This window comes from Schistocerca americana, chromosome 8, assembly GCF_021461395.2.
Source record: "Schistocerca americana isolate TAMUIC-IGC-003095 chromosome 8, iqSchAmer2.1, whole genome shotgun sequence".
NCBI lineage: Eukaryota > Metazoa > Arthropoda > Insecta > Orthoptera > Acrididae > Schistocerca > Schistocerca americana.
The window spans coordinates 430761126-430788202 of record NC_060126.1 but is presented as its reverse complement, the minus strand read 5'-3'; the positions used below and the strand labels follow the sequence as shown (position 1 = coordinate 430788202).

Here is a 27077-nt window from a genome sequence, read left to right as displayed (position 1 = left end):
CTGGGAGACAGCATTCTGACCGATGTGAAATACTTTTATGACTTGCAGAGACCTATTTGGGTGAACATTCGATTTTTGTGTGTCTTGCGTCTGGTATTTCCACTTGATAAAGAAGTGAATTTCTTTTTGTTATCAGTCGTACTTAACTGTGCTGCATCAAATTAAGTAAAATGTAGCATGAAATTTTAAAGATTTTGCAGAGGTAAAAACGCATCACGTGAACTTTGTGTATGGTTGATTTTAGCTCATATATTGAAGCAGATGAAAAGTAGACAAGATACCAAAATGTCAGAACAATATCTCATTTCATTATCAAGTTATTGGGTTTTATGTCCAAAGGACAGTCATACATGATGCACCCATTCATGTCCTTGGGTATTGCGAATCGTGGTCATAACAATTGTCACAGATCATAAATGAATCAAGATATCATAATAAGGTTTTTTGCAAATGATAGTACACGCTGAGGCACATACATTTTATCATAAATACTCTAAAATTTTTTATTCACCGAGATGTGGAAATAACTTGCGTGCAGCAGTGAGTGGTCGGTGGCTGAGTGTGCATACAGGCGCCAACAGCACTAGGGAAACCCAAGCAGCGTGTGTATACATGTCCACAGCATGTTGGAAACAGCATAGCAGAATGTGCATACATGCTCGCAGCAGCAAAAGGGTTAAAATTTTTTCTCATTTCTTATTCCATATTTGAATGGAACAAGGGAAAAATGTTTGTGCCTTCAAAGAGATTTACATCTTGCTTGCTTTGTCCTTATTAACCTCACTTGAGATGTGAGATAGCAGTAGAATGTCTTCACAGTGAGTGTGCCTTTAAATTGTGGTTTTCATAAATTGCCATTGCGCGTTTCACAATAAACACATTATAAGATCCTTTTGCATCTTCATAACATTCCTATACTGACTGAAACAGTCAGCTGTAAATCTGACATGTCACTCATGTACCCTTTAGGTAATATGTGTTAGGAATATTCCACTCAGCTATCTTTATTTATGATTTTCATTTTTAAGTTATGTAATTGAAAATTACATAACTTCACCCTTAGATGTTGATATGGTTGCCCAAACCAACTGACCATGACTATTTGTACACAATTTGAGTTGCTCAGTGTACTCCATGGTCACAAAGACATGCTACTCCATGGTCACACAGATAAGCAACCTGTCTTCTTATTTCTTTTTAAAAAAATCCATCTACACATCACAAAAATGAATTTGGAAATATGTTGTGAAATGGTAGAGAAAAGGTCTTGGACAACAAACTGTGCATTTGTGATTATGGTTATGTTCCGTGCAAAATGGGTGATTTCTATGCAGACCAGGAAGTAAGTTTTGAAATGTTTTACTTAGTCAAACAATGCAGTAGTATTATGGTGCATGATAAGAAGCCTCATCAAGGGAGGAGGAATGGGGCAGAACAAATGATATCTTTGACACAAATTACAACAATAATAATTTTTTTGTCACTCTAACTTCATTACTTGTAGAACATAAAACTATTTATAAAGCCACCGTGTCATACAATTTTCAGTTTATTATTGAATTGAGTGGATGTACAATAATATTACATATTAATGAGTTGTTGAGCATAGGCTGATCTTAACTTGCCTTCTTGGCAGTTTCTCTCTAAAATAAAACAACAGTTTATAGCAGTTTGGTTCTCAGATGTCATCCAATAACATCCTGACTATCCCAGTTGATTACAACAAATTGTGCACTTGAGTGTGAATGTTTATTCTCTCAGGCTCAAGCATGTGTTTCTCAGAGGCAGCCACAAAGGCGAAAGTTGTATCATTCTTTCCTTGTGTTGCTGGCAGTATTATTGAACAGAAATAAAGACAATAACTATATCAACATCAAAATACAGTGAAACCTGCTTTTATACATTTCAAGGGACTTCAGAAAAATGATGTAAAATGTGGCAAATAACGTTTTAAGCTGTAAAAGTTACGTATTTGATACCTCCTTGCATCTTCGCACTTTATGTATGATATATGAACATAACAGGCATCAAAAGACTTGTCAGGGACTTTTTTTACTATCTATTAAAGGTTTATTATTTAATAAAAACCTCTGATGTAACTGGAATTGACATGTGTCTGGGAAGTAGAAACATTTGACTTAATTTCAGATGTCATAATGTTTTTGGAAAGCCTGCAGTTGTCATCAATTATTTAAATAATGAAATATTGCACTAGTCACATTTTTTTTAATGCTTAATGTCGCACTTCGAGAATTTTTAAATTCAAATGTCATAATCGATGTTGTTGGAAAGCCCACAGCTGTAATTCATTGTTTAGATAATGAAATACTCCGCTAGTTACGTATTTTTTCATGCTTGACGACAAGTTTTTCTCATTGTCAAGTGCAAATATGTACGTAAGTATTTTGTGTGGTGTTTGAATATGTGTTATTCTGCCTCTCATGCACTGTAGTCGTCTTTTTGAGGTTATCAGGTACTGTACCACCTCAGTTTGCGTGTGCATGGTTTTCTACTTAACTATCACTCACATTGCTTGTGTAACATCACAAAAAATTATACGAAAATACTGCACCTGACAAAGAGAATAAATTCTCAAAACACTTTTTGCTCTGCATGAAAAAAATTTGTATCTGGCATTGTGTTTAAACTTAAAAACATTTGAGCAACACAAAGTGAACGATAGTGTCAACTAGCCCTACAAGAGGCCAAACCCCAAATACGCTACATATGGTTCGACAAAGGTGCCACGATGATCACAAAAATCATGAAACTGCATTTGCACGGTAGAGAGTTTGGAAATGGTTGTGAATGGTCATGATATCTTTATTCGAACGGGCCTAATTACTCCCATCAGCCATCATGCCAAGTAGTGCTTGGCAGCAGCGGGAGATACGGCACGAATTGTTCCAACTTTTACACGTTTACCAGTTCAAATACGCTGAGTAGAGTGCCCTGGTGTCAAGAAACTTAAACACGTAATATTTGTAAACACTACTGGACGGCCAACATGCCAGCATTATTTTTTTTCTTGACAAATATTTTTTCATAATGCATAAATTGTGGGAAAATTATAAATATTTTGATGCAAAATCGGGTGCAGATTAACATTGTGGTCATAGGAAATTTGACGGGAACAATAAATGTCGTAAACGGCGGGAAAACATTAATTCCGGGAACGTAAAAGCGGGGCTATACTGTACCTTGAAATGATGTGTAACCTCTGCAGTTCATCACACAATGCTTCTTTTGTAATCTGATGACCGAATTGTCACGTTGAAGGAATTCATATTATTTATGGTCATTCACCAGTAAGTTTATGTACCTGCCAGTTATTAATGTCAGTGGATTGCAGGATCAGATAAAAGCACTCTGACAGGTTTTATGCTAGGAATGTGTTGGGTGCCTCTTCGATTTGGTGTAATGTATAAACACACATCTGAAGTGCAACAGGCAAGATCGCAGCTGACTATATATCAAAGCTGCTTTTTATCTAGAATGTGGAAGAGATAGTGAAAGAAGTTAATCTAAAAACAGAAATGAAATGTAAGGGTAACAAAGTTTTGCTAATGTTTGCAAATGCTATAGCCCTTCTGGCTGAATGTAAGAAAGATTTATAAGAACTTCTAAATAGGTTGAGTGACAGAGAACAGTTCAAAGAAGAGTAATTACTTGCTAAATCAAGAGGGGGTTGGGTTGTTTGGGGGAGGAGACCAGACAGTGACGTCATCGGTCTCATTGGATTAGGGAAGGATGGGGAAGGAAGTCGGCCGTGCCCTTTCAAAGGAACCATCCCGGCATTTGCCTGGAGCGATTTTAGGGAAATCACAGAAAACCTAAATCAGGATGGTCGGACGTGGGATTGAACCATCGTCGTCCTGAATGAAAGCCCAGCGTGCTATCCACTGCGCCACCTCGCTCAATCTAAATCAAGAAAAATACAGTGAGAAGCATAGGCACACTCTGCAGCATCAACTGATGAACTAGCAGATCATGTTTGGTGTGCAAACCAGCTATTTGCTATGATACATTTACAGCATAAGAGAAAAGAGAAAATTTCTTTATTTGTCAAATGTGGTACTGATGTTAGTTAAATTTTGTTCTTGTTATGTTGGTAGACATTGTGTAATGACTTAAGTCTCAACTGGAACTGCAGAATAATATTGTTTACCTGCAGATATTTGAAGTAATGCATTTGTAAGTGTTTTACCTGCAGATATTTGAAGTAATGCATTTGTAAGTGTTAACATTAAAACGATAAACTGAAGCAGTGTAATGTCAAATATTATTATTTTAATAATTTTTTTATAATGGGTTTATTGCCAACAGAAATTTATTCAAAGCTTGTGAGGTTTTGATGAGTCTGCAGTATTAAATAAATAGTAAGTTGAATTCAGACATGTTAAAAATTGTACATGTGAAGGATGGCATAATGTGCAGCCATAGATGAAAATATCAAGAAAGTGTATAATATTGCATTTGGACAATTTGCTATTACTGGAGTATGGTATAGATAACTACATGTGCATTTCATGTGAAACACAGCAGGACGAATTGGCTGTCAATATATTTTGTCCAAGATGGGCGTGCTACGCTTCTTGTATTCTGCTCAAAAGAAGTGCAAGAACAAAATTTTCACCAATCTTTAAGTTGTTTTAGACACCGTCCAAATACTTTTATGTGCCAGCCTGTTGTTGTGGATGATTATAGCCCGATATTGGGGGGGGGGGAGGGGGGGGGGGAGCGCTCTTCCTCCATCAGGAAAGTACATCTGCTATAGAGATAGTTTCACTGTGGAAGTTTGAAGTATAAGTTGGTGGAGTGTCTACCTTAGACACAACGTTTGACAACTTCCAATTGCCACCCATTCATAAATCGAAAGAAATTTTTTTACTAGAATACGTGTTCATCATAGCACTTGTGGCATCTGTAGGTGGAAGTTTTGCAATTCTTCCAGATTAACACATTATTGTTGAGATCTACATCTACATTGATACTCCGCAAGCCACCCAACGGAGTGTGGCGGAGGGCACTTTACGTGCCACTGTCATTACCTCCCTTTCCTGTTCCAGTCGCGTATGGTTCGCGGGAAAAACGACTGTCTGAAAGCCTCCGTGCGTGCTCTAATCTCTCTAATTTTACATTCGTGATCTCCTCGGGAGGTATAAGTAGGGGGAAGCAATATATTCGATACCTCATCCAGAAACGCACCCTTTCGAAACCTGGCGAGCAAGCTACACCGCGATGCAGAGCGCCTCTCTTGCAGAGTCTGCCACTTGAGTTTATTAAACATCTCCGTAACGCTATCACGGTTACCAAATAACCCTGTGACGAAACGCGCCGCTCTTCTTTGGATCTTCTCTATCTCCTCCGTCAGACCGATCTGGTACGGATCCCACACTGATGAGCAATACTCATGTATAGGTCGAACGAGTGTTTTGTAAGCCACCTCCTTTGTTGATGGACTACATTTTCTAAGCACTCTCCCAATGAATCTCAACCTGGTACCCGCCTTACCAACAATTAATTTTATATGATCATTCCACTTCAAATCGTTCCGCACGCATACTCCCAGATATTTTACAGAAGTAACTGCTACCAGTGTTTGTTCCGCTATCATATAATCATACAATAAAGGATCCTTCTTTCTATGTATTCGCAATACATTACATTTGTCTATGTTAAGGGTCAGTTGCCACTCCCTGCACCAAGTGCCTATCCGCTGCAGATCTTCCTGCATTTCGCTACAATTTTCTAATGCTGCAACTTCTCTGTATACTACAGCATCATCCGCAAAAAGCCGCATGGAACTTCCGACACTATCTACTAAGTCATTTACATATATTGTGAAAAGCAATGGTCCCATAACACTCCCCTGTGGCACACCAGAGGTTACTTTAACGTCTGTAGACGTCTCTCCATTGATAACAACATGCTGTGTTCTGTTTGCTAAAAACTCTTCAATCCAGCCACACAGCTGGTCTGATATTCCGTAGGCTCTTACTTTGTTTATCAGGCGACAGTGCGGAACTGTTCGAACGCCTTCCGGAAGTCAAGAAAAATAGCATCTACCTGGGAGCCTGTATCTAATATTTTCTGGGTCTCATGAACAAATAAGGCGAGTTGGGTCTCACACGATCGCTGTTTCCGGAATCCATGTTGATTCCTACATAGTAGATTCTGGGTTTCCAAAAATGACATGATACGCGAGCAAAAAACATGTTCTAAAATTCTACAAGAGATCGACGTAAGAGATATAGGTCTATAGTTTTGCGCATCTGCTCAACGACCCTTCTTGAAGACTGGGACTATTTGCGCTCTTTTCCAATCGTTTGGAACCCTCCGTTCCTCTAGAGACTTGTGGTACACGGCTGTTAGAAGGGGGGCAAGTTCTTTCGCGTACTCTGTGTAGAATCGAATTGGTATCCCGTCAGGTCCAGTGGACTTTCCTCTATTGAGTGATTCCAGTTGCTTTTCTATTCCTACTGTGAATTGCACGTTTTATTACAAAAATGTTGATAGTGCTAGACCTAAAAGTGGGTGTAAGACAAAACAGATGTTCTTTTTTAGCAGTGATCTATGTGTCATTTTCAGTCTTAAATAAATTGACTGAATGTAGCTGAATGCTATAATGTATGTCAAAGGCCTTCATCCAGCAGTGCATGTGAAAAAGGCCTGGTGTTGATGGTTTGAAAGACTGAATGACCCAGAGTTACTAAGGGAAACAAAAGTTAGATTGAAATGAACTGATTGCTGTAAAGGAAGAAGAACAAGAACATAATTAATGGGACTATAAACATCAATATTACTTGATTATTAGAAATATTTTGTGTTAGATGGTGTAATGGTTTTGCCAAACTGAAATAAGATAGAATACGGAGACAGAAAAGACTACATTTGGTGCCTTACTGAAACTGTATGGGGCATATGGTGCAGTTACTACCAAATGTGTTTCACAAATGCCTTACTTTGTGGAAAAAAAATGTGTAGCGTATAGTGTGATTAAAGAAATTGTCACTTTTGATGTTAAGCTTACAGGAGGGTAAGGTCACACTGTCTCTCCAATGATGCCAGTGGTGAGCCAGATTTGTTTTCTATACGCTTGGCACAAACTGCCCGTAATGCTGACTTCCACTCCGTGCCTAACAGTTTCTAGGCTCACAAGCCCAGTCCACCCATCTAGCGCTTCCTATTCCAGTTCCAGTCCTGTCACAGATTTATCCTATACCATCAGAGCCAGGGCCACATGTGAAAGCAGCTGTGTCATATTCCAGGTCTGCTGCAGTGATTGCAGAACGTAATATATTGTGACTACCAACCAGCTGTCCACCAGGATGAATGTCCACTATCAAATTGTGGCCAAGAACAAAGCGGACCACCCTGTGGTACAACATGCAGCTGAACATTACATTCATTTCAATGGCTGCTTCATAACCCAGGCCATCTGGATCCTCCCTCAATCACCAGCTTTTCTGAACTGCAGATGTATTCTTTAAGCACATCCTCTGCTCCTGAAAATATTCCGGCCTCAACCTGTGGTAACCTACGGATCCCACACTATCCACCCAACAGTTCCACCACCACCTACCTCTTGTTCTGTCACCCCCTCCCAATTCACATCCCCTCACCCTCACTGGTCTTTCCTCTTCTCTGCTCCTCCCCTCTTCCACTCCCTGTTTTCCTCTCCCACAACCTCCCAGTGCTGCACCTGGCAGTCTTGTCTTGCTGCCATCTAGCCCTGCATGCTCTACCAGACAGTGATCTTCTCTCCCCCCACACACAGCAGGGATAGCAATCCCTCCCACTTCATCACCCCCATTCAGGATAGCTGCTTTTGTTCAATGCAAGAGTTGCATTCTGGCCATAGTGGCTGGAAAGGGTGTATGAGATTTGCCTATTTGTGTGAATGTGTATGCATTTTCTTTTCTGAAGAAGGCTTTGGCCAAAAGCTGATGTGCAACAGTCTTCTCATTGTGCCTGTCTGCAACTAAATGTGTCAACTTTACAGCGGGTAGCAATCTACCCTTTTCATAACGTTGTTGATATTCCACTATGGCCTTTCCGTTGTTTAATTACACCCAATTATTTTTTGGATGTATTCCAATATCGATCTTCCCATACAGTTCCTGCCCTTTATGCCTCTCTCTAGTTCCCTGGAAATTATTCCCTGATATAACACAAGCCTCTATCATCCTCTTCTTTCTTCTCATCAGTGTTTTCCACAGATTCCTTCTTTGATCGATTCTGCATTAATTGTCCTCATTTATTATGGCTCCATTTCTCAAACACTTAGATTCTCATTTTTTCTGGTTTTGCTCTCGGTCCACGTTTCACTTCCAGGCCATGGTATGTTCCATGTACAAGCCTTCAGAATTTTTTCCTCGGATTAGTGCTTGCATTTGAGGCTAGTAGACTTCTTTTAGCAAAGGATGCTCGTTTTGTGTGTTCAGATCTGCTTACATGTTTCCCTTCTTCGTGTGTTATTTTGCTTCCAATGTCACAAAATTCCTCTACTTTCTACAGTGTGCTCCCCAATCCCCAATTTTTATGTTAGCGTAATTGCTAATCTTATTTCTGGTGCTCCTCATTACCAGTCCTGTAATTCTTCCTTGCTTTCACTGAGGATAGCACTGTCATCAGCAGCAAATCTTAGTTGTGGATACCCTTTCAACTTGAATTTTAGTGCTAGTCCTAAGCATTTAATTTATTTACATCATTGCTTCTGTGATGTACAAAATGAACAGTAGGTAAAAACGACTGTATTACTGCCTCTCAACATTTTCAATCTAACTGCTACTTTATTGGTCTTCCAGTCATATTTATCTCTTGGTTCTTGCACGTATTGTGTATTACCGATCTTTTCCTATAGCTTATAGCAATTTATCTGGTCATTTAAAACATCTTGCACCATTTTACATTGTCAAATGCTTTTTCTAGTTCAAAAAATCCTACAAATGTTCATCAATTTTTGTGTCTTGCTTGCATTATCAAGTGCAATGTCAGAACTGCCTTCCTGGTGCCTTTACTGTTCTTGAAGCCAAACTTGTTCTCATGTAATACACCCACAATCTGCTTTTCCACTCTTCTGTATTTTATTGTTGTTAGCAACAAGGATGACTGAACTGTTTAAGCTGATTTTGCAACAGTAGTTGTCACATTTATCTGCCCTTCCTGTTTTCAGGTTTGTGTGGATGAACTTTTTCCAAAAGTCAGATGGTATGTGTTCAGTCTGTAGGTTCTACACCATAACTTGTCTAGTTATTTGTTTGCTACTTACAGAAATGCCGAAGTGATGTTATGTATCCCATCTGACTTATTTGACTACATGTCTTGTAAAGGTGTGCTGAGCTCTGACTCTTCTACTTGATCCCCTGGTCCACCATGCATTTCTTGTTTATTTCATTCCTAAGTGACTTATATTGCTGTATTTGTGTATTTTCTGCACTTTTTTTGCATTTCCTTCTTTTGTAAATATCTGCAGAGCAGTATTATGCATTTAAGAGACCCATAGAGGTTAGAGTGCAGAACAATAACCTCTGAGAGAAGATATGAGAGACAAGAACTCAGGCACTGGATGACGGATAACTCCAAAACTGGGGAGAGGGTGGGGGTTAATACCTGTGTTGGAGTATGTGTAGGAATTAATAATGACAGATTAAACTACATGCCAGATTAAACTACATGCCAGATTTGGATACATATCTAGTTGTGTGCGCTCAAATACTACACCGCGGCACAGGAAGCTTTCCTTCTGAAACCAATATGGCCTGTAGTAAATTGTTCTCTATGCCATACTTTTTGTCTAAATGTTTTAATGCTATAGCTCAGAGGGAGTGTGTACGAGGAGACGGTGAACTAGAAAAGTATTGTAGCAGATTGAAGTGGGAAAAAGAATTCTATGTGATATAGAAAACTCTTTTCTTTTAACCCGCTCAGTAATATCTATTGGTCACAACATTTTTGCATATCTCGAACAGTTCTGTGATTGTGATGGCACAGCAAAGTATCAGTCATTATCATGTGTTCTGACATGTTGATGCATTACAAACCATAATTTCTTAAAACAAGAAATTGGTAGCCATTTGTCATATCATCAAATAATACTATCACAATATACTTCTGAAATTTAAGAGCATGTTGACTTTATGTTTTGATGATAATCTTGTGAAACTAAGAACAACATATTAATTGCTGGAATGTAAATGATTATAGGGTATTTGTGTTGGTGAAAAAATTGTACAGGTAAAAACTCAAGTGTAATATGAAGTGCAACAAAGTGGAGGTCCCATATATTAATGTAAGTAACTGAAAGACTAGGAAGAAGTGTTGGCATCAGGTAATGTCTAGAAGAAATTAAATGAGAACATGAGACAGTTTCCAGAATACAGAAGTTAAGTAACTCCTGTGGTGAGAGAAATGTACAAAAGGTAGAGTGAAATTCAGGATGAGGCAGAATGGGTCCTTCGTACTGACCTTCAGAAGCATTAATTCCAAGTATCATTAATAGGAAATACAATTATTACCTTTGGAACATGTATGTTCCATACACGTAAGAGGAAGTGTAATTATTAAGGGTGGCTGAAAAGAATGAGCTAGTTGCCGAGACATGAATGAGGAGACAGAATGTAGATGATGTTCTGTGACTGCACGTGGCAAGTCTGGAAAAGCAAAGAAAATCAGTTTTGAATGGAAAGAGATTCCCTCATTTCATTAAATTAATTTTCATAATATGCTATAATTAATTTTAATCAATGGTGGTGATTTTAGTTTCTTACCAGCAGCTGAACCTGTAAAAACTACCTGTCCATTGAGATCCAGAACGTGGTAATACCACATGCATGTCAGACCAGAACTCAAACCTTAATATGTGCTGCTTGTGAAGAATGCATTTATTAATTTGGTTATCTAATTACATTTCAGGGATTGATACAGTGCTCCCATCTGTTACAGTTTCTCCCCTGCAGCCATAGACAATATTGATGAAATGTGTTGTTTGCTTTATTGCCGAAGCTGCAGAAATTTACTGTATTACGTTTAATCCTTCCATTACCTACTTTCCAGTAGTACATTCCAAGCATGAGGTCCAGTATGTAAAACAGCAGTGTTCACCAGCAGGGGCTCTATTATTTTATACATGCACCCTTATTCAACACAATAATTTGTTTTGTGAGCGTTCTCCATGTAATATTTGGACTGTCTTATGTTCACCACTCACTCTTCCCTGTTTTAATCACAAACTGGATAGATCATGTAACAAAGCATATTATTGAAAGACGCCGTAAAGCTGCATTATTGTAAGACTGAAACAAAATTGAACATTTAAGTAAAATTTTTATTTTGTTATATTTCTTTGTGTGATATTATTCAGAAGAAGACTCAGTGCACAATACAAGAAGACATTTTGACATCAGAATTGGAAGAAAACTCTAAGTCAACATCCATTAGCAGAGAAGATCTCCTCAGCTGTATACTTTCTGCTCTAACTTACCTCCCGACAACTTTCCTTTGATTGCACTTCATGATGATCATCACAAACACTAATATATGAACAGTTGTAGTAACATATTATACAAAACACAATCCACTCTCTAGCTTTCAGCTGCACTACATTGGAGTAATTGGTAAAGCACTGGTTAGCTACTACAGCCATCCATTGTGATTTTGCACGGAAGGCATACAGCATTGTACAGACGTTAGCAGTGAACATTTAAATAACAGTTCGTATCCCAGTCATGTTATAACATTAGGGGGTTTACTGAAAGCATCTGACTGTAGTTAACTCATCAGGAGCAGTGAAAGAATTAGCAAAGTCATTGGCTTGTTAACTTACTCATTTATAGTTTTGTTTTTGAACAAAATACACTCTCTCATAGACTGAGAGTAAGTAGGCATTTGGTCTCTTCTGTCTTAGCTTTTCTTGTAATAGAGGAATTTTCATTAATAGAGGTATTTTCATTAATAGAGGTATTTTCATTAATAGAGATAGTGCTTCTATAGTCTCCCTTTCTTTCAGAGAGGGATAGTGACATTCACATTGTATGCAGTCACAAGTAGTTCAGAGAAGAATAGTGACAGTCACATTTTATGCAAGCATGAGTAGTTGAATTGGCACAGCTACCTAGTGGTGTGGGGCTCCCTCTGCCCCTATTTGACCCCCCCCCCCCCCCCCCCCCCCCCCGTGAAATGTTACTTGGATTCCACAGGACACACAAAATGTCAGGAGACCATACTTATCTACAAAAAGTTAACCAGTCTCAAATAGCAGAGAGGCTGAGTCACAAATAGGGACAACAAAAAGTTTTTTGGCCAATAAGGCCTTCATCAAAAATAGATGACAGACACACATACACACACACACCCCAAACACAACTCACACACATGACTGCAGCCTCAGGCAACTGAAACCACACTGAGTATGGTTTCAGTTGCCTGAGACTGCAGTTGTGTGTGTGAGTTGTGTTTATGTGAGTGTGTGTATGTGTGTCTATCAATTATTTTTGACGAAGACCTTACTGGCCAAAAGCTTTATTTGTGACAGTCTTTTTGTTGTGCCTCTCTGGGACTCAGCATCTCTGCTATATGGTGAGTAGCAACTTTCCTTTTCATAATATTGTTACATTCCATCCTGGATTTTCCATTGTTTGATTTTAATATGTCCCAAAGCCTGAGAGGAATGGCTGGACAAATTTCACTGCAATAGCATTTCAGATGTGCTCAGTAGCATTGAGGTCAGGTGATTTGGGGGATGCGACAAGCACCCTCGTGTCCATGGAATGTTCTTTAAATCATTACAAGACAATTTGAGGGTAATAAAGTGGTGGTGCATTGTCTTGCTGAATTAACAGTTTACCTGTAAGGTGGATGCTGTAGCCAAATAAAAAGATGTAAATGATCATACAATACAATAGATTTCTGTGTTGTTCGCCTACGAGACATAATGACAGATGTAACGGGGACCTTATTCAACCCATATACACTTCTGCCATAAGAGAATATTTCCACAAACTGCCTGAGAAGTGTTCCATGTGCAAACAAAAACACCTGTGGTAATGTCAATGCCCATGATAATGTCTTCTTTTGCGGTGTGCAGTGAGCAGAGGTGGATGTTTGGGACAGTGGATTATATACACCATAGCAAGGAGGTTTTTCCAGACAATTTGGCTAGCCACCAGTTGTCCTAGAACTGGATTATTAGTGATCTGTGGTGCTGTTGCCCATTTATCCACAATTATAATCCATAATTTTTCATAGCAAAACCTGTTGATTTGTTGTTGCCCACAGCTTACAGCCCTTGTGCAGTTTTTTGAATCAAGAAACTCACAATACAGTCTGTTGATGGTAGTACAAGAAAAGCCTAGTGCTGTCCCAGATGTTGGGCACCTATAATCTGGCCTTGATCAAATGCACTAATATTGTGTGGTTCCTATCTAGCACTTGGCTTTGCAAGATCTGATAACTGAGCAGTCATGTGATATGCCAAACTAATCTATTCAGCTCCTCCTTCCTTCCCTCCCTCTCCCCCTCCCCCTCCCCCCTCTCCCTCTAATACATCTTTATACATTATTAGGAATGGAAGAAAATGTTGGGAATGTGTGTGTGATCCATGTGGGAAACTTTTTATTTTCCCCCTTCCAACCAAGAGTTAACAGAATGCAGGCTTCAGTTATTTAATAGTGAATCAGGAAAGTAACAATTTAGTAGTATAAGCCATTTTAAGGCTACCAGAAATAAATATCTTAAGCTTCATAAAGCAGCTAGATGGTTTTAATACGGTTATGTAAACTTAATTTGCGAATCTCTGTTTTCGAAGCTTTAGTACTGATTTTCTGTCAGATAGCATTGGTGAAGGAGTACTTGTTTGGCTTTAGATTGTTTCCCATCATAAAATTCCCATCAAGGATTGAAGAACATACTGCAACAGCCATTGGTGATTTGGTTCGAGAGACAGCTACTATTGGTGATACAGATGTAAAAGTAATAGTCAGTGTGACAATGATGTTCAAATGTTAACAGTACAGTATACTAACCAGTTAGGTTCAGACTGCAGAGGAAAAATACAGGAAGAACAGTGAGAAAAGACAAAGCAGAGAGAGAAGATAAAAATTTAGCTATCGTTTGATAGTAGCTGCAAACATTGCATTGTTAATAAATCAATAAATACCATTGCATTAAATTTACTTCAGCAGATATTGCATTCATCATAACAGACAGCTTCAAAAGGCTAACCTGTCAGGAGATTACAAAACTAATTTTGTCACTAGAAAGTGGGAATTCTGTTGGCTATGAAGTTACTTCTAGCAGATTATTAAAAGTATTGACTTTATTTATGATAGTCAGCGACTCAGGGGCATACGCCGCAAACCAATATCCAGCATTATATTGCAATTATGACTGTAACTTTTGCTTATCCCATTTGAAGGTGAGCCCGAAAAGGTTTGAAAACTAATTAGTGGAAGTAAAAAAAATATATCATAAGTGTCTGGTCACTGTTACCTTTATTTGCAGTCAATCAAAATACAGCCACAGTGACCTACAGTACCCATAAAGTACATTAAACTGATTTTAAGAGTTTATCTTCAATTTATTAAGTCATTCTTATGCATTTTTGTTGTGTATGATGTCATTAGACTGTTGAAATACCATTCTAATGAATGAGACCTATGACAAAGAATACATCTGAGAATGACTGAATTAACTGATCTAAATCCATAAACAGTTTTGGCTCTATTTAAAATAAAATCTATAAAATTACAACAAAGCAATGTTTTAAATATAATCCTTTTAAAAAAATATTAATTTCATGACAGTGACTTTATACCAGTTATAAATAGATACTGAAGTTAGAGACTGATTGTGAGCTTCATATTTAGAGTTATGAAAGAAAAAGTCTGTCACAGTAGCAGATAAAAGAGAGAAAATTACAAGAGTACTACAAAATAACTTTTGGAGCTTGAGGAGATTGACCTGTAATGATAGTGCTTCTTGTTATATGAGATGAAATTGTCACTTTGTATGTTTTAATACTTGGCTGATTACAGTCAAGTGTTTTGACTTGTTTCAAAGAAAATTTAAACAATGTCACAAATACTTTTATAATATGTACAATCCAGCTCCTGCTTTTAACTGTTGTAAACATCATCCCAAAACATTAGATAAATGTGGTGGCTACATTGTGTAACTTATGCTGTACTGTTGTGAAAAATGTATTGGAATGAGATTTTTTTTTTGTAAAGACATATATGAGAAACTTAATGTTGTTTTTTCACTACCATTGGAATAGTTTGGATTACATTAGTGAAAAGAAGTCTAGATGATTGGTGTTGAGTTCTACAAATCCTTCCTAATGTCAGGGTAATAATTAAGATTGTTGGAGCCCAATTATTGTTGGTAGAAGCTGAGTGGAAGAGAATACTTGTTACATGAATAGTGAAACACCTTTAGTGTAATAGAAGCCAGATATTGAAATTAAAATGGGGGGCTCACTAGTACAGCCACTTGAAGCATCAGGCCATATACCTTGAGATTCTCTACTACCCAAGAGTTCTTTAGGCCACAATTAACCCACAGGAAAGACTGCATGGCTTTCATTGATTAAGTTGTTTGATGACTATCTAATCGATGTATAAATGGTGTGGTCCGACAGAAAATGTGTGATAAGAGGTAAAGCTTCCTCGGTAGCGACTTGTCAGAGGAGGTAGGAGAGATGGTACGAGCACAACAGACCTGCGATTAAATGATGTGGTTAGTGATTTGAGTTGCTGACCCCTGTTTGTATCTGAGGTCTTTAGCTAACTGCATGAATAAAAGTTGTATGTAGACTACCTCATCTCTTTTATGGAGTTACAGTCACACACTACCAGCAGAAATGTTTGGCAGATGTAACACACAAACATTCGTTACAGCAACTTGTCCGGTATGAGGAGAGGACTGTTGCTGACACAAAGCACTTGTATTTGGGTGACGTGGACTTGACAGTGGACAGATCTGACCAGCTCAGATGCTGGTTTCAGTATCACTGCACAAACACTTTTGCAGCACTATGTAGTTCCTCAGGGCCAGCAGCACACGGTTTTTTCTGGTGTCCAACAGCTGAACCCGCTTGTCTGTGGAGAGTTAGGCCCTTTATTAGGATGGTTTTTATGGGCTGGTTCCTGGGCTTCCGTGTGGAGCTGGTGCGGATTCCCCGACATGTCGCTTTTGACAGACTGACTGTCACCCAACTGACGTAACATTCTTTTTTTACGACATGCTGTTTATATTCTAGGTGTAGCTCAAAATGAACCAAGTTCCTCCAAAGTTAAAAATGATCAAGTGAAATCACATTTGATTTTAGGCCTAGTAATCATCAGGTGCTAGGTATCTGTATTGTTCTGCATGAGTTTCATGCCTAGTATAGTTGCTTCTTGATCTAATTTCCACATTAAGCTGCAATTGTCCATAACTCCTCCTTAGAGACAGATGTTTGCTATTGATGTCTGAGGTAGTTTCGAGTTAGTTTCTCGTCACCCTGGTTAAACATACACTCCTGGAAATTGAAATACGAACACCGTGAATTCATTGTCCCAGGAAGGGGAAACTTTATTGACACATTCCTGGGGTCAGATACATCACATGATCACACTGACAGAACCACAGGCACATAGACACAGGCAACAGAGCATGCACAATTTCGGCACTAGTACAGTGTATATCCACCTTTCGCAGCAATGCAGGCTGCTATTCTCCCATGGAGACGATCGTAGATATGCTGGATGTAGTCCTGTGGAACGGCTTGCCATGCCATTTCCACCTGGCGCCTCAGTTGGACCAGCGTTCGTGCTGGACGTGCAGACCGCGTGAGACGACGCTTCATCCAGTCCCAAACATGCTCAATGGGGGACAGATCCGGAGATCTTGCTGGCCAGGGTAGTTGACTTACACCTTCTAGGGCACGTTGGGTGGCACGGGATACATGCGGACATGCATTGTCCTGCTGGAACAGCAAGTTCCCTTGCCGGTCTAGGAATGGTAGAACGATGGGTTCGATGACGGTTTGGATGTACCGTGCACTATTCAGTGTCCCCTTGACGATCACCAGTGGTGTACGGCCAGTGTAGGAGATCGCTCCCCACACCATGATGCCGGGTGTTGGCCCTGTGTGCCTCGGTTGTATGCAGTCCTGATTGTGGCGCTCACCTGCACGGCGCCAAACACGCATACGACCATCATTGGCACCAAGGCAGAAGCGACTCTCATCGCTGAAGACGACACGTCTCCATTCGTCCCTCCATTCACGCCTGTCGCGACACCACTGGAGGCGGGCTGCACGATGTTGGGGCGTGAGCAGAAGACGGCCTAACGGTGTGCGGGACCGTAGCCCAGCTTCATGGAGACGGTTGCAAATGGTCCTCGCCGATACCCCAGGAGCAACAGTGTCCCTAATTTGCTGGGAAGTGGCGGTGCGGTCCCCTACGGCACTGCGTAGGATCCTACGGTCTTGGCGTGCATCCGTACGTCGCTGCGGTCCGGTCCCAGGTCGACGGGCACGTGCACCTTCCGCCGACCACTGGCGACAACATCGATGTACTGTGGAGACCTCACGCCCCACGTGTTGAGCAATTCGGCGGTACGTCCACCCGGCCTCCCGCATGCCCACTATACGCCCTCGCTCAAAGTCCGTCAACTGCACATACGGTTCACGTCCACGCTGTCGCGGCATGCTACCAGTGTTAAAGACTGCGATGGAGCTCCGTATGCCACGGCAAACTGGCTGACACTGACGGCGGCGGTGCACAAATGCTGCGCAGCTAGCGCCATTCGACGGCCATCACCGCGGTTCCTGGTGTGTCCGCTGTGCCGTGCCGTGCCGTGCGTGTGATCATTGCTTGCACAGCCCTCTCGCAGTGTCCGGAGCAAGTATGGTGGGTCTGACACACCGGTGTCAATGTGTTCTTTTTTCCATTTCCAGGAGTGTATATACCTTCCTACCTTCCTTTTGTATAAGTTTGAGTGGTCCGTGGTGTGGTAAATAGCTTTATAATCACTGATTCCATCCCTACACTGACTGAATCAAGAAGTTTGAGAAAGTATGTTGTAAGCAGGTATAATATTTTTCTCCCTTGTGAATGAGTTTGTGATCCAACTGTTCAGATAATATTCATAATATATGTAGAAAATCACAAGAATCGTTTTTGTTTCCTCTATTTCTGAACTTGTGTATCTCCCAGTCTATAGCTGGCAGAATCTCATCTGCACTATCACTGATGCGCAATCAGAAAATTTATACATGGTGTTTTCCACACTTCCTAGTGCTCCAATCCTTGATGCTGGTGTGTTATAGAAACATCCGAATACTAAATTTGATTCATGTTTCGTGCTTATCTTCTGCTGAATTATCTCGAATTTTGCTACAAGAGAAGTTGCTTCATGTGTGTAATGCACTCCCACCCTAGTCAAGGGGAATGAAAAATTATTCACCTGATAGTACAGGCTAAGAAATCGGTATTCCAGATCATCACAGAACTGACGGAGCATTTGAAAACCTGAGAACGGCAGTGTGTCCCAATTATGACACTGCAACTTGTAAGCTATGTTTTTACCTTGTGTTTGTGAGTAGCAGTCGTCACCATTTAAGGTGGCCACAAAGATGAGCGAAGGATGGGCTCTGAATCCCAGTGACAAGTATCTTGGGTGTAAACGTGAACCATTTGCAACCTGCTTCTTCCATTGCATTTTGCAGCTACCAATAGCGTCTTGTCCATATGTCACAAGAAATCCCCTCAGCAAATGTAGTGAGTCCACACTGATCTCCCTTCCTGACCTGACTGCTATTTCCTTGAGAGTTTCTATCACCCATATCACATTGAGACCCTTAGTGTCAGCCAGTCTCTTCAGTCCAGACTTTGCAGGAAGATCAGCTCCAGTCCCAGCAGGTAAAGTGGTTCCTGCTGACTCTGGATCTTGTCTGCAGTAGTCAACACCTCAGGCCTCTTGTCAGAAGGAGAAAATGTTCCCACATTTAGGATGCCATGTCAGGTACCAGGAGGAAGAACAGCTGGTTGGTGTGCCGTGTAACAGAGAGAGAGAGAGAGGGAGAGAGAGAGAATTTGAGTCATTTATAGAAAGTGGTGAATCCTCATTTATCTGCTCACAACTAATACAGTCCCTTGGCATTCTTCACTGTCAGATATGAGGTCTATGTAGGGTGGTGAAAGAATCTACAGAACTGTCACCACATAATGCTTTTAGTACAGTGCTTGCTGTAGGTGAATGTCAAAGCAGCTTATTTTGGAGTTGATGAATATTCTTCCCCTTGGTTTTTTGTATGCGTGCCTCTTTGCATGCAATATTGTTTTATGTACTTGGGGAAGATAGTGAATAAATTAGTTGACTTATGAATCTCAATACTTCTTGTCAACAGTGGACCTAGAGTCTGATAAAGAACCTGACCAAGATTGTTGCTAGTAGCACACTTGTTCATGTACATGCGCACACACACACACACACACACACACACACACACACACACGCACAGACAACGGGGTTTTATTGTGTTGTTAATGTTTGCTACTTTAAAAATATATCCTACTTTTCTCCAGAGAGTTTTTATTGAATTTCTTGTTCTAATACAGACTATATGATTGAATTACCATTTCTGCAGCCACTTACTTATTTTTCATGAAAACGTGCTGGAATTAAATGGTAGTAAAAGCACAAAAATGTTTGATCACTGATATAGATAAACATCCTTATTTAAAATTTGTATAGAAAACTGCTGCAATTTTGTATTCATTCAATTTTAGGAATATTGTGAAATGTGTGGTTGTGTTCCACTGGGCAAAGTTAAGATGGGGTAATGTTGGTGGGTTGAGAGGAACCATGAGGTAAGTAAGTAAAACTGTTAGTAATATAAAGATAAGTTTTCCCCTAATTTATTCTCAGTCTGTGCAATTTGCAGAGATTAGGGGTAATGAAGTTGTACAATTTGGTATTTGAGCTCATGTGGCTCAGTCTGACTGTGCTTGTAAGTAATGTGACATTTAGTGTAATATTTTCTTGCAGGAAGAGTCATTAAATGGTGACGGGCACCAACAAGAGAAAAATGATAAAAGGGAAGGAGGACCTGAGACAGGAGGGAAACCTCAACAGTCTCCCTCAGAAGGTGAACCGCAAGATGCAGGAGGCGGCGGCGGCGGCGGTGGTGGTGATGGTGGTGGTGGAGGAGGAGGAGGAGGAGGAGGAGGAGGACGGGGTTCAACATCAGATGGAGCGGATCAACCGCCCCCTTCGCGATCCGTCCCACCTCCATCCCCTCTTTCGGCCTCCTCTGAACCGCGAAAGCTCGCCCTTCGCACACAGCTTGCCCATCAACTGTCGGCCAACTCCACAAAGCAGTTACGCAAACCTACCCACGTAGTTCGACCAACGCCGCCGCCACCCCACGTTGCACCTATTACGAACCCTATATTAGATCCAGCTGCACTTGTACAAGTTTTCAGGTATGTGATAAAAGCTGTTTGTTAATTATAGTATTTTGTTTTTGTTTTTAAAAAGTGTACGACAGTTAAGAACAATATTATGAAAAGGATAGTCTGCTATTCACCATATAGAGAAGACGCTCATTCGTATATAGGCGGAGAATGCTATACATTTTAACTTTTGGTCAAAAAGCCTTCTTCTGAAGTAGAAAACATACAAACTTTCACACAAGCACAAATCTGATATAACAATTAACAATTTATGAGATATGAAACAGCATTGTGTTTCCTGAAAATTACTAAAACATATGAACTTTAGCAACTAGCAGCTACTTCATTTGCAAAAGTGAATAACAGCTTGCAGAAAATAAAACGAAGTCAGCATCGGGGGTCAGTAGATAGATCAAGACAGAGAAATTGGCAGTGGAACGCTGTGAAGCATGTTATCTTATCCTTGATACTACCTGAAAATATTAAAATGGCTTGCTGCACTGAAATAAAGAGATTTTTTTAAAGTTCTATGTGGTCCAAACTCACTGTATAAATCTGCCAGTAGCTCTCTCATAACTTTCAGAAACTTCCCAGTTCCCAGTGTAAAGGTTAAGGCAGTAGAACTATGGTAGGTGCAGTGTGGTGTGCAGTTTAGTAATAGCTTCATGAACAACATGTTCTAGTAGTTTGTGACACTTCCTTTCAATCTGACAACAGCAGTGATGTGAGTCCACACGAGAGTCCGCAGCTCGTGGTCGTGCGGTAGCGGTCTCGCTTCCCGCGCCCGGGTTCCCGGGTTCGATTCCCGGCGGGGTCAGGGATTTTCTCTGCCTCATGATGACTGGGTGTTGTGTGATGTCCTTAGGTTAGTTAGGTTTAAGTAGTTCTAAGTTCTAGGGGACTGATGACCATAGATGTTAAGTCCCATAGTGCTCAGAGCCATTTGAACAATTTTTTTGAGTCCACGAGACCCCAAAACCGCATTCATGAGCTCTCAGCTGACTCCCACAGCTCAGTATTTTTAGCACCAAGTATTTGCATTCACACTATGAAAGTAAACTTGTCATAGCAGATGATGTAAAAGAGATAATTGCTGCATTTCATCCACATCCCTACACTGTAAACCACTGTAGAGTGCGTGATGGGTTACTTTCCATTGTACAACATATTAGAGTTTTTGTACCTGTTTCACTTATTAAATGCAGTGCACTGAAATGTCTGATTATATCTTGCAGTCCCTACTGGAGAATTATCCAGGTGGCTGTGGTATAATCTGTTCACAAGGAGATGAACGAATTCTGACCAGTGTGCGGGGAGCAGAGGAAGCGAGCTCTGCTCACCGCCTGCTGGCATTTCGGCTGCAGAGGGGTGAGGGACAGTGTGGGGGGAACTAGCCATGCTTACTTTAGACAGTGCTGGCACTACATTTGGACTGACACATCAGTTTATGCTCCAAGCAGCATTGATAGTACCATCTTCTGGCCACTGCTATGTATTGTGTGTCTATGTAAGTAAAAACTGAGACAGGGGTATAAAAAGAGTTTAGAGGCTTCGAGGAATCGAAATTGATATTTTCCTGTTGAATGTTGGTGCTTGTTGCTACTAATTCCATATCAGTTCTCATCGACAGTTCAAAATTCAAAAGAACAAATAGTAAAACTTACATTGCGGCAATACAAAGAATTATTAAAATTTTGATCATTTATTAACATATGTAACAATTAGTTGTAAGCACACATTAGTCACCTAGAATCAGTCTCATTGTATTCCTCATTTCTGCATAATGCATTATCATTGTCGCTGCTATCTTATTGATTGTGCAGTATCAGTAATGATTTTGTCTCTTGGGGAGTTCAACGAATCCATCACACATCCAGTAGTCTTCTTCCTCTTGGTGGATCTATCTGCAGTACCCTTCCCAGTTGTCAGCAATTACTCACGTAAGGGATCCACTGGCAGTCTTAAGGGTATTGTTGTCATTGGGCATTTCCCATGAAATGTTGTACGCCCTAAACAACTTTTTCACTTTTGACTGTGCCAACTGTACTGTACTTCCATCACAGCTATATGACAGCAAGTAGACAACCTCGTGGCCTATATCTTCAGACATTTCGGTTGACTACATGACTTTTTAACAGGTCTGTGTTCTTGAATTAAAGAAAATAGAGCCTGCCTCCTCATGTTCTAATTGCAGGCAAGACACCTCTTTTACAGTAATTACAACTTCCTCACTTAGGTATCATACTGTGTCTGTCCACTTGTCTGTTACATTTGGAGTATTATCCATCACAGTACTGCCTTTGGAGGAAGATTTGGGAGAATCATATTCACAGTGCAGCCACAATTAATTGAATAAAAATAATAAGTAATTTCTATGAAGATGTAAAAAAAAGTTCACATGTGGCTCAGGATTAGTTCCACTACCTTGAGCATACCAGCCAACTAACAAACTCTAAGCTAGAGAGGGGGTTCAGAAATCAATGTTATTGCAGCTTCAGTCATTAAGTGAATAACAGAAAATTCATTGTTGTTGATTACTCAGAAACAGAGGCCCACAAAAGGTAAATGATTTGAAGGTGTAATATAATACCTGGAACCGTAATTAACTCTGCCACATGTGCGGTTTCAAAAAGTTGCCGCCACTCTGGGGACCTCTCTTTGTAAGGGAAATAGTACCAGGAGCTTCTACAATAAATAAACACAAACAAAATGACAATTTCAAAGTAATTCAGGCAAAGGGGAAGGCAGTTTACAATCATTGTTGGACCGAGATTATCTTTGCAAAAATTCTGAGTTTTCTCACAGGGCTCCTGGGCACATCACTGTTCTTCTCATCAGCTCATCAAGAAGTATACTGATTTGTATCACAGCGCAACACTGTATGACAGTCACCTTGTATTGGCTACATATAGAAGGTTTTGGAGTAAACCATTGAGGTTGGCTGTGCTGGACACAAAACATGAAAACATGTGCAGGCTGAAGTTGACAGACTTTTGCCGATCCGAAAGAGGGAGCTCTCATTCTTCTCTTTGTGAACAAACTATATGTATATATATATTTCTCGATTCCTCACGTAATTCTGTTTCTGGAAGCTTTGTAAGAAGGCCTTCGTGGAATAACTGACATCTGTCTTCAAGCATCCGCCAGTGCAGGCTTATGTCATTTCTGTAACATATGTGCAGGCTGAATTTGACTGACTTTTGCCGATCCGAAACAGGGAGCTCTCATTCCTCTCTTTGTGAACAAACTAACTATATATATATATATATATATATATATATATATATATATATATATATAAAAATAGAGGGAAACATTCCACGTGGGAAAAATATATCTAAAAAGAAAGATGATGAAACTTACCAAACAAAAGTGCTGGCAGGTCGATAGACACACAAACAAACACAAACATACACACAAAATTCTAGCTTTCGCAACCAATGGTTGCCTCGTCAGGAAAGAGGGAAGGAGAAGGAAAGACAAAAGGATATGGGTTTTAAGGGAGAGGGTAAGGAGTCATTCCAATCCCGGGAGCGGAAAGACTTACCTTAGGGGGAAAAAAGGACAGGTATACACTCGCACACACACACATATCCATCCACACATACACAGACACATTTGAACAATATCCTAGGATGGGGTCCATGAGTGTTCTGCAAGCAATCTCTTCTGTAGACTAATCTTATTTTCACAGTATCCTACCAACAAAGGTAGTCTACATACAGTTGAACCTACATGATCATTCCGTGTCATATTTCCACTAACTGTCAACATTCAGGTCTTTTTATGAGCTGATTGATTTTAGTGGCAGCTCATTGATGTTGTTGTCATAGGATACTACACAGCCGGAAAATAAAAATGCAAAATCCCCAAGGACAAGGTCATTTTATTAACAAGTGATGTGACTGGCAGTTCATCATTGTAGGAGTGTATGATAACAAATCCAGATCAAATGAAATGCGCATTTCACAGTAAAGGGTGCTCAAACATTTGTATCAGTACACAGTGTAACCCCTCTCTGGTGGCGACGCAGCCGTGTGTTCTCGCATGTAAATAATCATAGAGGCACCAACAGATTGTCCCAGGCATTTTGCACCTTTTGTTGGAGTTCGGCAATAGTTTTTGCAGGCTTTGGAGAATGAGTAAGTTCCCACTTCACCATGTCCATCACTTGTTTATTTAGTGAGAGATATGGTGATCTTGCTGGCCTTGGCAGTTGTTGTACACCATGAAGAGTACGTTGTGACACAGATGTATGTGGGCGTGTATTGTCCTGCTGAAAAAGCACATCATCTCCCTGTTGAAGAAAGGACAGTAGCATGTGAATAAACATGTGCAATGTAGTGGGCACTGATTGCTTTATCCTACAGAAACACCAAATGTGACAGCAAGTTGTAACTGATAGTCCCCACTCGATGAAGTCTGTGGTGAGACCTGTGTGTCGTGAGCAGATGCACTCTGGAATAAGCAGCTCACCAGGTCTGCACCACTGGAGTGTATGTTTGTTACTCACATACAGACAGAACTTGCTCTCATCACTGAAGGCAACAGAATGCCTTTCCAGTCTCCAGTCAAATCTTTCATGGCACTGGAGTAGCCGTGCTTCGTGTTGTCATGGTGTAAGTGGTAGCCTGGCCAGAGGCTCACGTGATCTTTGTGCTGTGCAAGCAGATGATTCCCAGTGATCCTTGATGACACGTAAAGTGCAATATATGCCCGGATCTCTTCCCTGGATAATGTTCATTTAGCCATTGCTGCGCACGCAATGTATTGATCTTGATATGCATCTGTTATTATGTAGATATCCAGAAACTGGTCCATAGTTGTGGGAATGTGCCACAGACTACTGCCGAAAACAGCAACACACCACCGATACCTGATACCAAATGCCAAGCATGTGCAGCAATCTGCCGTTGTCCATCCAGCTTCCCATGAGCCCACAATGCAACTCCGTTCAGATGGCTGAAGATGTTCAATAAGAGTATATACTCATTTGTGAGGCATGGTTGTACACTAGAATGAATGTTGCAAACACTGTTCACCTCAAAACTTAGCAAAATTACTGCCTGCAGGGTCAAAACAAGAGAGTGCACTGGCAAGCCTCCAGCACCATGTCTACATCTACATCTACATTTATACTCTGCAAGCCACCCAATGGTGTGTGGCGGAGGGCACTTTACGTGCCACTGCCCTTACCTCCCTTTCCTGTTCCAGTCGCGTATGGTTCGCGGGAAGAACGACTGCTGGAAAGCCTCCGTGCGTGCTCGAATCTCTCTAATTTTATATTTGTGATCTCCTCGGGAGGTATAAGTAGGGGGAAGCAATATATTCGATACCTCATCCAGAAACGCACCCTCTCGAAACCTGGACAGCAAGCTACACCGCAATGCAGAGCACCTCTCTTGCAGAGTCTGCCACTTGAGTTTGCTAAACATCTCCGTAACGCTATCACACTTACCAAATAACTCTGTGACGAAACGCACCGCTCTTCTTTGGATCTTCTCTATCTCCTCTGTCAACCCGACCTGGTACGGATCCCACACTGATGAGCAATACTCAAGTATAGGTCGAACGAGCGCTTTTTTTGCCACCTCCTTTGTTGATGGACTACATTTTCTAAGGAGTCTCCCAATGAATCTGAATCTGGCACCCGCCTTACCAACAATTAATTTTATATGATCATTCCACTTCAAATCGTTCCGTACGCATACTCCCAAATATTTTACAGAAGTAACTGCTACCAGTGTTTGTTCCGCTATCATATAATCATACAATAAAGGATCCTTCTTTCTATGTATTCGCAATACATTACATTTGTCTATGTTAAGGGTCAGTTGTCACTCCCCGCACCAAGAGCCTATCCGCTGCAGATCTTCCTGCATTTAGCTGCAATTTTCTAATGCTGCAACTTCTCACCACGATTGCAAATGACTGTGAGATGTGAATGATTTAACACTATAACCACTTGATATCCACATATTATAATCTGGTGCCACTGAACACATCTGTGGGGGGTGGTGCATTTTTTCCTAGCAGTATATATTTTTATGTTTGTGAAGTGCACAGTTTTACATTTCTGAACATTTAAAGCAAAGGATGGGATTACCACATTACAAAGGCCAACAATGATTAAGAGAGAGAAAGGAACACAAAACATCTTTCATTTTTATTGAAACAGATTTTGTAATGCAGTTTTCTTTCAATAATGTTAAAAAGATAACATTTCTTAAGCAGCAGTCATTTTGATGACACACTATAGATTTTTCTCTGTATTTAAGGTTTCTGTCTGTGGAGGATCTCGGTCGGTGTGCCTCGGTATGTCGAGCGTGGTCCAGAGCATCCATCGACCCTCTGCTGTGGAGGCGTACCGACTTATCGAGGCGGCATCTCTCAGGTGTACTTCTGGCGGGAATCGTACGCCGGCAACCTGAGGCATTGCACCTCGACTGGACCACACCGCCACCAGCAAAACGGCATCTTGCGTGGCTCATCGCGAGGCTCCCGCAGCTACGAGAACTGTCACTGCAAGGGTGTTCCTGGGCCGGTGCCTCGGCTCTCCGCTCGTGCACTTGTCCTCCCCTCTCTGTGCTTGATCTCAGGTCAGTCTCAACACAATTTCTCATCAAATTGTAG

At 40.6% G+C, this 27077-nt stretch overlaps 1 protein-coding gene across 3 annotated transcripts in view; it reads left to right on the top strand.

The window, feature by feature from the left end:
* LOC124546003 (jmjC domain-containing histone demethylation protein 1) overlaps positions 1 to 27077 on the top strand; it is a 127909-nt gene that overhangs the window by 75353 nt on the left and 25479 nt on the right. For all 3 annotated transcript variants that reach the window (XM_047124976.1, XM_047124974.1, XM_047124975.1), the window contains 2 exons: positions 20038 to 20474; positions 26723 to 27043. In XM_047124976.1, the coding sequence (XP_046980932.1) occupies positions 20038 to 20474; positions 26723 to 27043 (758 nt within the window). The remainder of the gene's footprint in view (positions 1 to 20037; positions 20475 to 26722; positions 27044 to 27077) is intronic.